This window comes from Drosophila serrata, unplaced genomic scaffold, assembly GCF_035046125.1.
Source record: "Drosophila serrata isolate PLE 108 unplaced genomic scaffold, ASM3504612v1 contig_276, whole genome shotgun sequence".
Taxonomy (NCBI): Eukaryota; Metazoa; Arthropoda; class Insecta; order Diptera; family Drosophilidae; genus Drosophila; species Drosophila serrata.
In genome coordinates, this window is record NW_028257174.1 from 3,520,689 (window position 1) to 3,533,930 (window position 13,242).

Genomic DNA, 13,242 nt, shown 5'->3' on the forward strand with positions numbered 1-13,242 from the left:
ATAATCAAAGCTATTAACACTTGGTTAACTGCATAAAGTGTGCGAAAAGCTAACCAAGTGTGTTTGCTAGCTAAACTCTTTTGCTATTTACTTTCCATTTAGAGCCTTTTTAAGGCTTTAAAAATAGGAATTAAACTCGAAATGATGCAATATTAATAATAATATTTATATTATTCACAGCTATGGATGATGATCAGCTGGTTCGTGATGTGGAATCCCGCATTCCTTCGCTGCCAATTGCTTACTGGAGCAAAAACAAGAACTTTTTGCAACAAAAGTCCTCCACCTGCGCCAAGTACCCCTCAATTTTTGAGTTGGAATTTAACAATATTTATTGGCAAACATTGCGAACCTCGAATGGTACATTCCAACTTTTTGGTGCCTACTATGATATACGAAGAACCTCACTCCTAGGACCCACTGTACGCATTCTGGGCATGATTGATCGCATTGAGCCCAAGGTAAAAACCTATTGCCAATTCTGGTTTGATGGCCAAAAGGAACCCTTCATAGTGAAGACCTTTGAGTACAAGTACATTTGGTACAACAAATGGGGCAACTATAAGCAGGGCATCTATCAGCCGTATTTAATTGCCTGCCAGATACCAAAACCCTTTCATGGAGTTGTGCCCAGTTCGGTGTCAATGGTGGAAAAGGAATGCGATACGGCTACAAATAATTTAAGAGTTATTTACAATCGTCCTCCGGATGACCAGAAGAAGGGTTTTGCCGTCTGTGTCAAGGGTTTGGATTTTCTGTACGATGATTTGAGTGTGCGATTGATTGAATGGATCGAAATGCTGAATATCTTGGGAGCAGATAAGATATACTTTTACAATCTGCAGGTGGGTATCAATCTATAGATCTATAATCTCTCTTGGAATATTCTTTTATAATCTATATCCTTTACTCTTCCTTATTATCACAGGTCCATCCCAACATCACCAAGGTTTTGAATCACTATGAGCAGGAGGGCAAGGTTCAGGTTATACCTCTTACCCTGCCTGGTGGTCAGCCAAATGTCCCAGGATTCCAGCATTTATATCTCACCAAGAAAACGAATCACAAGCGACAGAACGAAGTGATACCCTACAATGATTGTCTGTACAAGAATCTCTATTTGTATGACTACATTGCCCTGCTGGACATTGATGAGGTGATCATGCCCAAAGGTGGCTCTGTTCTCTGGTCCGAGTTAATGGATAAAGTGCGACCCGAATCGAGGAAGATTAAGCCCGATGGCTTCCATAGTTACAACTTTAGGAATGTGTATTTCCTGGATGATCAGCAACATGAACATGGCTGGCATAAGGATATCCCAAAGTATATGCACATGCTGCAGCATGTACATAGAGCCAAGAACTATACGAAACCGAATCAGTATGTGAAATGTTTCCACGATCCAGAGCGAGTACTCACCTTGCACAATCACTTCCCACTGAGTTGTCTTGGAGGCGTTTGCAAATCATATCCGGTGGATACACAAGATGCCCAACTGCAGCATTATCGCGCAGATTGCGTTAAAACGTTGAAGAAAAGCTGCGAGGAATATCGTGAGCATTCCGTGGAGGATAAAACCATTTGGAAATACAAAGATGAACTGATACGACGCACTATCAAGGCGCTTGATACGCTGGGTTTCTTTCGCCGTCAAGGATTAAACTCAGCCTCCGGTTCGGGAGGCAGTAGCAGTGGTTTGGGCGGTGGTGCAACCACACATTCAACGGAACGGTGATTCACACTCCTTGGGGGTGGCGGTGGCGGATGGTCCTGGCCATGGCAACTGGTGGAAGCGTCCGGCAGTAGTCTTGGCAACGAAGAGTTCTTCGTTTGAGCACCATTCCGAAGAAAACCACCGTGCCCCCTTTGAGTTGTTTGTCTACTATGAGAAAAGGAGAGATGTCTCTAAGAAGACTCTGAGATCACTCTGAGATCACTTTGAGATCCCTGTGAGATCTCTTAAGAGATCCGATTTAAGATCATCTCCCAGTTTAGTTAGTATATTATGTCCAGTTGCAGTTCCCATCCAAGACCCCATATATACCAGAGACAGCATTTCCCCCAGACCAATTCCGTTTGTTTTAAGTCTTTTATTTTCTTTTAATATTTGTAGTGTTTTGTTTGAAATCTTTTAGAAATTGGCTTTGAAACCTAGGGAAAAGTCTGCTCCTCTAAGGGTATATATGGTTAGTGTAAACAGTAGAAGTGGTGTTAGTTAGTTGCGATGAATTGGGAAGAGAACACTTTTGAAATCGTGCCTTCGAACCTGGATGGTAGAGAGTTTCCTAGATTAACCTACATCCTGAAACCCCCCATTAACCTAAACCTACTCCCCTTGCAAATTATGTATTTCCATTCACAAAAAAAAAAACAATGAAAAAGACATAAAGTCACAACTTTTAAAAAAAGATAAAAATCAGGCCAATTTCACACAAGAAAGATTTGTAAGACATTGTGAAATGGCTAGGAAAATCATAATGAAACCTAAACTAAGTTCAAGACTGATGATGTTTATTAAGAATTATAAATCGAAGGATGAGGATAAAAAGAGTATGAGGGATTTACCAGCTAATAATTTGTTTTCACATTCGGATTAAATCGATATTATTGTTGTTTGTATAGGCAAAAAAGAAACGAAACGAAGGCCATGAAAAGGTCCTTGAAAAGAATGCAGGAAATGCAAAAGAGAATACGAAAAAGAAAAAATATCACTAAATGCTAAGCAAAAGAAAGAAAGAAAAATACTTAAAAAATTGAACAAGTTTCAGTTGTAAACTGTAAATAGGAAAATTGTTAAAGGCATAAAGTATAAACTATATATGCGGATTAGGACCGATTAAAATCGGATAAACTAACTAATGAGAACAAACCCAACTTTTAAGTTCTTTTTTTTTGCTCCTTTTGAAAGCTACACAATCTATATACACTATAAACACTATATACTATATATATAATTATATAATCTTATAATTTTCAACTTGTACATACACATGAAGACAACACATACACACACTACACTAGACACACACACTATTTTATACCCTTGCAGGGTATTATAATTTCAGTCAGAAGTTTGCAACGCAGTGAAGGAGGCACCTCCGACTATATAAAGTATATATATTCTTGATCAGGATCAACAGCCGAGTCGATCTAGCCATGTCCGTCTGTCCGTCTGTCCGTCTGTCCTTCTGTCCGTCTGTCCGTCTGTCCGTCTGTCCGTCTGTCCGTTTCTACGCAAACTAGTCTCTCAGTTTTGAAGCTATCTGAATGAAACTTTGTAGTTAGCCTTCTATATACTCTCACTCGTATATATGTCGGAACGGGCCGGATCGGACGACTATATCCTATAGCTTCCATAGGAATGATCGGAAAATTTTTACAAAAAAAATTTTAACTTTTTCAGTTTTCAATAGAATTGGCTCAAATTTGAGATATAGCGATCTTACTATACTCTACAATTTTGTATAAAATTTTATGAAAATCGGACTACTATATCATATAGCTCCCATAGGAACGATCGAGAAATCAATACAATTAAATTTATAACTTTTTCAGTTTTCAGCTGATTTTCATCAAATTTGAGGTATAGCCATTTAATATAAGTCTTAAATTTTGTGGCAAATTTCATGAAAATCGGACGACTATAGGTTCTATACTACTATATAGGTTCCATACAAACGATCGTTTGATGTAGAGGAAAAATGCAAATCTGTGACTGTAAAATTGCAAATATAATATGTATAGGTGAATGAAATGAAAGCAGGTATTACTTCATTGTTTTTTAACACAAATATATATAATTAATATTGTATGGATTCCTATTCACAGAAGTTCTATCTGCAAGGGTATATAAACTTCGGCGTGCCGAAGTTAGCTTTCTTTCTTGTTTTATTTGATATATTTCGATATATTTTCTATTAATCATTTCCCCATAGAAGCTTAGTCAAATTGCAAGTGTACAGTTCTAAGAGAAGCCACTAAACTAAACTAAACTAAATACAGACATTTAAATACGATACAGATACAGTTATATAGGAATGCATGCCAATCGTATGTATTAATGTTAGTTGCTAGCCATTTAAGGACCTCAAGAGTCGTGTGAAGGAAATCCCCCACAATTTTTAGTCCTCAAACACACATCATATATATAAATATATATATATTTTTTTTTTGCCTAGCTAATAAAAAAGAACACAACACACACAATTGATATGAGAACAAAGTGATTGAAGAATAAAAATTTACAAAAAAGCAAACCAAAAAGCTTTATACTTTGGGGTTCTCCCTTTTTATGCAGGGTATTATAATTTCAGTCAGAAGTTTGCAACGCAGTAAAGGAGGCACCTCCGACCATATAAAGTATATATATTCTTGATCAGGATCAACAGCCGAGTCGATCTAGCCATGTCCGTCTGTCCTTCTGTCCGTCTGTCCGTTTCTACACAAACTAGTCTCTCAGTTTTGAAGCTATCTGAATGAAACTTTGTAGTTAGTCTTCTATATACTCTCACTCGTATATATGTATGTCGGAACGGGTCGGATCGAAAGACTATATCATATAGCTGCCATAGGAATGATCGGAATATTTTTACCAAAAAAATTATACCATTTTCAGTTTTCAACAGAATTTAATCAAATTTGAGATATAGCCATTTCATATTATTCTAAAATTTAATGAAAATCGGACAACTTTATCATATAGCTCCCATAGGAACGATCGAGAAATTAATTCAATTAAAAATTATAACATTTTCAGTTTTCAACAAATTTTCATCAAATTTGAGATATAGCCATTTAATATTAGTCTTAAATTTTGCTTCAAATTTTATGAATATCGGACGACTATATCATATAGGTGCCATACAAACGATCGTTTGATGTAGAGGAGAAATGCAAATCTGTTAAATGTTAAGCTACAAATATAATATGTATAGGTGAATGAAATGAAAGCAGGTATTACTTCATTGTTTTTTAACATAATATATATAATTTATATTGTATGGATTCCTAGTCATCGAAGTTCTATCTGCAAGGGTATATAAACTTCGGCGTGCCGAAGTTAGCTTCCTTTCTGTTTTAAAGATGGGACGCAAGAAGTGTGCCCAAGACGTGAGACACAAAACTTCCAGGAATGTAAACAACAAAGCATTTAGTTTCCAGGACCCAGAACCCAGGCACAAATGAATCCACTTTGCCAAGGAGCAGGATACCTTAAGCCACTGCACACAAAACTTTCTACCACCGGACAGGACGAAAGACAAAAGGCAGAGGCAGTGGCAAGGAGCTGAAGCCAAAGCCGAAGCAACACCATTCTTGAAGGGGCGGCAAAATTTGTATAAACGCAACTTAAGTGAGCATTAAACACGCTCCACTGGAGGACCAGCAGGACGAACAGAAGCTGGAGCTCGCTACGAAGTTCCTTGGCGTCTAAGTTGGTTAATAAACATTACCAACGCCACAAAAACCATTTACGTGAACTATTAAAATTCCGCAGCATTTAAGAGAGAGAGAGAGAGAGCTCCGCATCCTGTTCCACATCCTGAAACGCCTCCGCATCCTTGGCCTTGTTTCACGATTATGTTTATTTATATGGCACACACGAGGCGGAAAAAGGGGAAAAGTTTTCGGTGTAGAAAATTGGGTAAGAGCAGTTTATGGACTGCACAAGGAAACCTCATGGCCCAAAGGATAATGATGACGACGACGGCTACGCAGATGATGATGAGGATAATGATGATAATGGCAGTGCTGATGGTTATGCCAGCACCGACTTGTGATTGAAAATTCACAGCTTCCTTGTGCCATGAAATGGATTATATACATCCGTATTATATATATGTATACCTTATATATACTCTGTTATATATCAGAATATATATAGAGAGATGAGTTTTGCATAGCGAATAAAAATATGCGAATGCAAATGCGGCAAACTAATTAAAATCCCCTAGTCCCAGAGCCACTCTGTGGAATATGCAATATGCATTCATAATGCATGCGCATAAATCTGCGAATAAAGAGCGCGGTTTAAAAATTTAAATCCGCAATTAAAGGACAGGACAGGAAAGACCAGGTGACTGACTAACTAACTGACTGGCAATTTGACTTTGGGTTTTTGGTCCAGAAATTGCAGAGAACCTCATTTGTCTCGAAGGTGAAGCACTCACATCCCAAAGGAAGTCACTGGAAAACCAGCTCAACAGGAATTCTTTATAATAATACAGGTAAATACGAAAATATATTTATTTTCCTTTGAATTCTGCAACAAAACTAATTTATTATTAATTATTTATTTATGCCTGAACATACAAGTTATTATAATTTCAGTCAGAAGATAAGAACATAGGGAAGGAATTATTTCCGACCCTATAAATTATATATATTCTTGATCAGCATCAACATGCGAATCTTTATGGTTACCTCCGTAAGAAAAATTAAATTTTCAGACATTTTCAATTTTTTTTTTTTTTAAAGGAAAGGGGTTACTTCGTTCAAACTTTCAAAAATCGGTCAAAAATTTACATTTAAAAAGTAGTATGCAGTTTTATTGAGCTACTAAAAATTAACATAAGAACGCTTTCCGAATTAAAATTAATGCCTTTTTGGCTTAGTTATGAATTTTTGAAATTTTGATTTCTCAACAAAATTTGCATATAAAAATGTAGTTTATATCGATTAAAAATAGTATTGCACCTTCAGTCAGACTCTTAAACGAAAGTGAAGGAGTCATTTCCGACCCTATAAACCATATATATTCTTGATCAGCATTAAAATACAAATTTTTCTAGCCATCTCCTGCAAAAAAAAATATTTTTCACAAATTTTCAATTTTTTTGAAAAAGGAAAGAGGTTACATCGTTAAAATTTTCAAATTTTCGGGCAAAAATTCATTTTAAATTGAGTATACAGATTTATTAAACTATTAAAAACTAACATAGGACAGCTTTCCGATTGAAAATTAATGAATTTTTGGTTGAGTTATAAAGATTTTTATGATCAAAATTCAAGGGTATAAAAACTTCGGTTTCCGAAGTTAACTTTCTTCTGTTTTTCTTAAACTGCTTTGTTTTCCTTTGAATTGTGCTGATAAAATTATGTATTATTATTTATTTTCTAATTTAATAAGCTTAGTGTTTCTTTATGGGCTTTTAAAATAATCTGCTTTCTATATTTTAATGTAGTTTGGGTCTTAAGTATAAATAATATTGCAAAAATTGTTATAGGTTCAAAATCATTTAAAATTAACTCTAGAAATTAGCTAGAAAAAACATTGACTGATAGTTTTCTAGGTTAAATATTATTTATAGACAGCATTTGCCAGATTGTAAACTTGGAAACCCCTGAAGAACTCTATTTCTTGTTACGAAATTCCTTGAAAATCATAATCTCCTTAGTCTTAGGCTCTGTTTCTTGATAAAATCTTACCTTATTTGCTTATTTTCCTGTACCATTTTATCTCTCAGTGTAATAGGCAACTCCTAGGCCGCTCTGACTCGCAACCGAATCTGCACAGCAATCTCAATTTGAATTTGAATGCAGATGGCGTTTGATTTTTGGCCAGCCTAATTATGTCCGTCTCTCTCTTGCTCACCTTTGACCCCTCTCTCTGTACCCCCCCTTCCCCACGTGCCCCACCTGGGCGTGTGTGTGTGTGCGTGCAAGATTGGGAAACCAAACAGGAAATGCTAATTACATGTAAGTGTACACAGCATATGAGTGTTTGGCATGCCAGTGCTTCCGTCCAAAGTCCATGTGTGTGTGGCGAGTGTGTGCGTGTGTGCTACCTGCAGCATCCGCGCTTGCACCTGACCCAAGAGCGACCTTCTATGCCTCCGCCTACCTGTGGCCACTGTGGAAAGCAAAGTTGCCCCCGATTTGCCAGAGCTCATGCAATATTATTGCTCGCAATCTAATTAACCGCACAGCGGAGAGCAACTCTCATACTCCTCTCTTGTAGCACACACACACACATGCAGTACTAACGTGGCCAATATTTGCGCCAAGTGGTCATATCCAAATGGCCGAGACACAGACGGGGACAATGGAAATTATACGCTTAATTGAGAACGGAATTTGGCGCTAATTCAATTCGCTTTCGTTTGTCAGGATAATGTGAGTGGGAGTACTCCCACCTCCTGCCGTGTCCTTTGACCTTTCTCCCTTTCTCCGTTGACTTTTGGCCAACAGCTAAGCTGCCACAAAATGTCAGTTGAGAGCAGCGCTTAAAGCCATGATTAAAAAGCCAGTGACAGGGGTTTAATGTGCTAGAGGAATGATGTCCTTAGGATACTGTTTATATATCAAATAGGTTTTCCCCATTCTTCTTTATATTTATTATTTCCATTCCTTACTTAATTTTAAAGACTGACCCTGTAGTCTCTTGGTCCTGCCACATCCTTTGTGGCTTCAGCTGTCGCTGCCTGCAGTGCCAGTGACACAGTTCCCTTTTTTTCCCCCATTGCATTCACTCTGGCTCTTTTGGTCATTTACCATTTACACTTCCCTTTCCCTTCATTTCCTTCGCATGTCCTGCAGATACTGCAGATCCTTGGAAGGACCAACGCCGCCTGTCGATTAGTCAATTATAGACAAATGGCCTGGGAGTTGCGAGCGCGGCTCGGCGGCGGCACAATGTAAACAAGCCATCAATAGCGGCGAAAGTATAGCGGCAAGGACATGCCAGGCTCTAGCAGGATGTGAAGGGGGCATACAGTGGAGATAAAAGAATTATGCATAGGCAATGGCAACGAGGATAACCAGGAACCAGAGGATCCAACACAAAAGGCGAGAAAGTATCCCAGGGGACTGTACGGAGAGTACAGAGAGTCCCGGAATCAGCGGCAGGAAACCACAAGCCACACGGAGAAATTGAAAAAAGAAAATGCAGGAAAAGGGAAAAAGGAAAAGGCAAGGGAAAGCACAGCGAAACAAAGAAATGGAAAAAAAGGATATAAAGTGGAGGGTCCTGGAAAAAAATATAAAACTAAACAAGGAGTAAAAAAGACAAAGTTCAGTTCAGGGAAAAAGGCAGAAAAATGAAGGCGGATTAAAGAAACTGCTGCATTTTTTAAATAGCTGCCTAAAAAGAAGCGATCCTTAGAGCTTTCCGAGCAGGCAGAACCATCAGAATCCTAAGGATAATTCCTTGATTAAATCAATAACTAATATTCCCCATAATTTCTCTCTGTGACAAAACAAAACACCTGGCAAACGCTTGAAAAAGGGGTATTCCCAGCGGTGTGAACGTTGCTCCAAGGACGAGATTCTACAGCTTCCTCGTCCTGCGAAACCAAACACAAAGCGGAAATCGAAAAAAAGAAGAACGCTGCAAGACAAAAGAAAAGCGATAGAGAGGCAAAAGAGAGATGCTCCCACAGGGCCAAGTGGTTAAAAGCGGACTTGGCCCAGTAGCACAGTGGCAGCAGGAGGAGGTGGTGAGCGGGGTTGGTCCTGGCAGGTCCTGCCATTTGTTTTAAAGCCACGACAAGGGTTGGGGGAGGGGAAGTACCCGGTGCAGGACACAGAGCTTAGTGACGGTGTCAGGCAGATAAACAAAAGTTCTTGGTGTCCGGGACCACAGAGACAAAAGCCCAACAAAAGCCAACAACTGGACAGATAGACAAGCGAATATTACGACGGCGATATTACTCACTTAGATAACAATATTGGTAAATATTAAAAAAAATTTAATAATAATATATAATGGGAGAAGTATAAATAGAAACTTAGATGGGAAAGATCAATTAATTAGTTTTGATTTTATTAAGCCTGCAATATAAAATATAAGTCAAAATTAGCTACAAAATATTTAGAAAACTTCTGATATATTAATAGTTACAATATTAGTGAAACTATCCAAATTAAAAAAACTCATAACTCAGTCAAAAATGCTTTAAATTTAATTCGGAAAGCGTGGCTTTGCAAGATTTTATAAGATTATTAAATCTGTATGCTCAGTTAAAAATTGAAATTTTTGCCAATTTTTGATAATTTTAATGATGTAACCCCTTTTAAAATTTTCAAAAATCGATCAAAAATTGAATTTTCCACTTTTTTAATATTTTAATGCCAATAAAATTAGATTTTAATGCAGAATCAGAATATATATGCCTTTTAGCTATACTTTTTAAAAAAGATATGAGGTCGAGAAGACCTCAAAATATGCAATGTTAAATCAATATTTATTGATACCATTTTTTTTAAACCTTTAATTTGCATTCCAAACTTTTGCTTGAAATTAAAAATATCCTTCAAGTATACAATACCCAAAAGATATATACATATCTTGAGAGTTCTTGAGTTACAACTGTCCATAAATATATCCCTACATATACCATCGATACAAGTACTGGGTAAAAAATATTGATATTGCAATGCAAGGACACAGGCAGGCCAAGGATAAGGCGCCACCCAGTAGCATCCTGCATCCTTCATCTTCCTTTGTTTTCACTATCCGAATTGCCAAAGGGTTTTAAAATTTAAGCAGGCAACTTCGACAGCGATCTCAGCCACACGATTTCCGCTAAATGCCAGCTGGGTTAAAATGGGAAATGTGGAAATGGAAAATGGAAAATGCCATACCGCTAGCAAATATCCTGACCATGATGCCTGCCAATGGCCAATCGCCATGCAAACAAAGGCAACAAAATCTAGTTAATTGGGTAAAATGCTTCAACGGAAATTGAAAGCAAAAGCAAAAAGCAGCACAACATCGGGGTGTGTGTGTGTGTATTTTGGGTGTGTGAAAGGGCAGAATCGAAATGCAATAAATATCTAAATTTTCGCCGGGGCATTATTTATCGATTTATGCAAATTGTTGGCTGGCAGGGCCGCCGAGCATTTTATCAATAAACAATAATAAATTAAAATCAACAATCACAGGACACTAAACAATGTCAGCCCCACCGCCCCTCTCTCTCTCTCTCTCTCTCTGTCTGTGTAAATTTTTGGGATATATTTTTGTGTTCTATTTTTTTTTGGTAGGAGGCTCCCCAAAATTGAAAACGAAATTTATAAATGCAAATTGTCAACGCCACGAAAAAAAACTAAAATAAGAGGGCGAAATGCATGGCATGTTTTCCCCACAAAACATATATATATATATGAATATATATCTGGGATAAGTACTTGTATCCTGTATAGTCTGTCAGGAGTCCTTTGCTCCTCCCACAAATATATGGACAAATTTACGTGGCAAAAATGTTTGTTGTTCGCAATCAAAAATAAAAGCGGCAAGGAAACTAAAAAAAATACACAAAATAAATGCAGAAAAGATGAACCCAGCGTGTGAGTGAGGTCCTTTCCCTGTTGGAAATTCGATTTGTGATAAAAAAAAAAGAAAGAAAAAGTGTTTCGAGTAGCGCTGAATAATTATTACTAGCCCTTAGGGATATTTGCACACTGTTTCGTTTTGTGCCTGCAGGTGAAAATATGCAAACACACTACTTGACCCACCAATAAATACATAAATAAATATTAATTGCAAAAGGCAAACACTCAAAGATTAATAAATATTCAAAGGCAATTTTCATCAAGATATTTGATTATTACATAAGAACTTGTAACTATGATTGAATATTTTTAATGCTTTATGGGGTAATTTAAATAGTGGTTTTAGTAAATTTATAGAAATAAATGTGTAACGATTTTTGAAGGTAGGGGTTTTGATTTTTTGAAAGAAGAATAAAGTAATTGTTTTTACATTAAATAAAGGCAAATACCTAAACAAGTTTACGATCACTTTCTTTATAAAAAATATAGAATATTTCTATATAAAAACATGAAAGGAAACTAACTTCGGAAAGAGGAAGTTTATATACTATTTCAGTTTGCAAATTAATTATAGGATCGTATCGGAAATCAATCATAATTAAGCTTAAAATATTTGCGTTTTTTAATATATACTTATAGCTATTTTTATTTGACAACTTTTAAGACTAATAAAAGCTTAAAATATTCAAACCTCAGCCAAAAAGGCATTAATTTTAATTCGCGTTCCTATGTTAATTTTTAGCAGGTCAATAAAACTGCCTATGATTTATAGGGTCGGAAATGACTCCTTCACTATCTTTTAGGCTTCTGACTGAAGGTGCAATACCATTTTTAATTGATATTTACTAAATTTTTATATGCAAATTTTGTCGACAAACCAAAATTTAAAAAATTCATAACTAAGGCAAAAAGGCATTAATTCTAATTCGGAAAACGTTCTTGTTAATTTTTAGGAGCTCAAAGCTATGAGAATCGCATAGGAGGGTGACTTGCTACCAGAGCGCTCTCCTCTGCGATTCTCAAAACTTATACGTAAGAAAGGCCCAAGCTAGAGAAACTTTAGTTTTCTTCTTCTTCTTTTTGTGTGTTTTTACATAAATTACTAATCTAGTGCTTGGTGGTTGATAGACTTTGATCAAATGGAGGTGGCAGCCATACAAATTATGGTTTTCTTAATTAAGGTAAGACGTTAACAAAATATCTCTTAATATTTGAAACCAAAACAAGGCCCACAAAAGTCAAGATACATGAAAATATGAGAATCGCATAGGAGGGTGGCTTGGTACCTAGAGCGCTCTCCTCTGCGATTCTCAAGTCTTATACGTAAGCAAGGCCCTAGCTAGAGGAAGTTTAGTTTTCTTCTTCTTTTTGTGTGTTTTTTGTATGTGTTACTAATGTAGTGCTTGTTGGTTGATAGACTTTGATCAAATGGAGGTGGCAGCCATACAAATTATGGTTTTCTTAATTTAGGTAAGACGTTAACAAAATATCTCTTGATACTTTAAATTTTGTCGACAAACCAAAATTTAAAAAATTCATAACTAAGCCAAAAAGGCATTAATTTCGATTTAAAAAGCGTTCCGATGTTAATTATTAGAAGTTCAATAAAACTGCATACTCCATTTAATATGTAAATTTTTGGCCGATTTTTTGAAATTTTAATGATGTAACCCCTTTCCTTTTTTTCAAAAAATGGGAAATTTCTGAAAAATTGTTTTGTTGCCCGGAGATAGCTAGAAAGATTTGCCTGTTGATGCTGATCAAGAATATATATGATTTATAGGGTCGGAAATGACTCCTTCTATCTTTTAGGCTTCTGACTGAAGGTGCAATTCCATTTTGAATCGATATTTACTAATTTTTTATATGCAAATTTTGTCGACAAACCAAAATTTAAAAAATTCATAACTAAGGCAAAAAGGCATTAATTCTAATTCGGAAAGCGTTCTTGTTAATTTTTAGGAGCTCAAA

At 36.4% G+C, this 13,242-nt stretch overlaps 1 protein-coding gene across 2 annotated transcripts in view; it reads left to right on the plus strand.

The window, feature by feature from the left end:
- Positions 1 to 2,634, plus strand: part of LOC110180521 (uncharacterized) — a 104,871-nt gene extending 102,237 nt beyond the window's left edge. For both annotated transcript variants that reach the window (XM_086835553.1, XM_086835554.1), the window contains 2 exons: positions 181 to 845; positions 929 to 2,634. In XM_086835553.1, coding sequence (XP_086691679.1) covers positions 181 to 845; positions 929 to 1,735 — 1,472 coding nt within the window. In that variant the 3' untranslated portion in view covers positions 1,736 to 2,634. The remainder of the gene's footprint in view (positions 1 to 180; positions 846 to 928) is intronic.
- Positions 2,635 to 13,242: the final 10,608 nt, after the last annotated feature.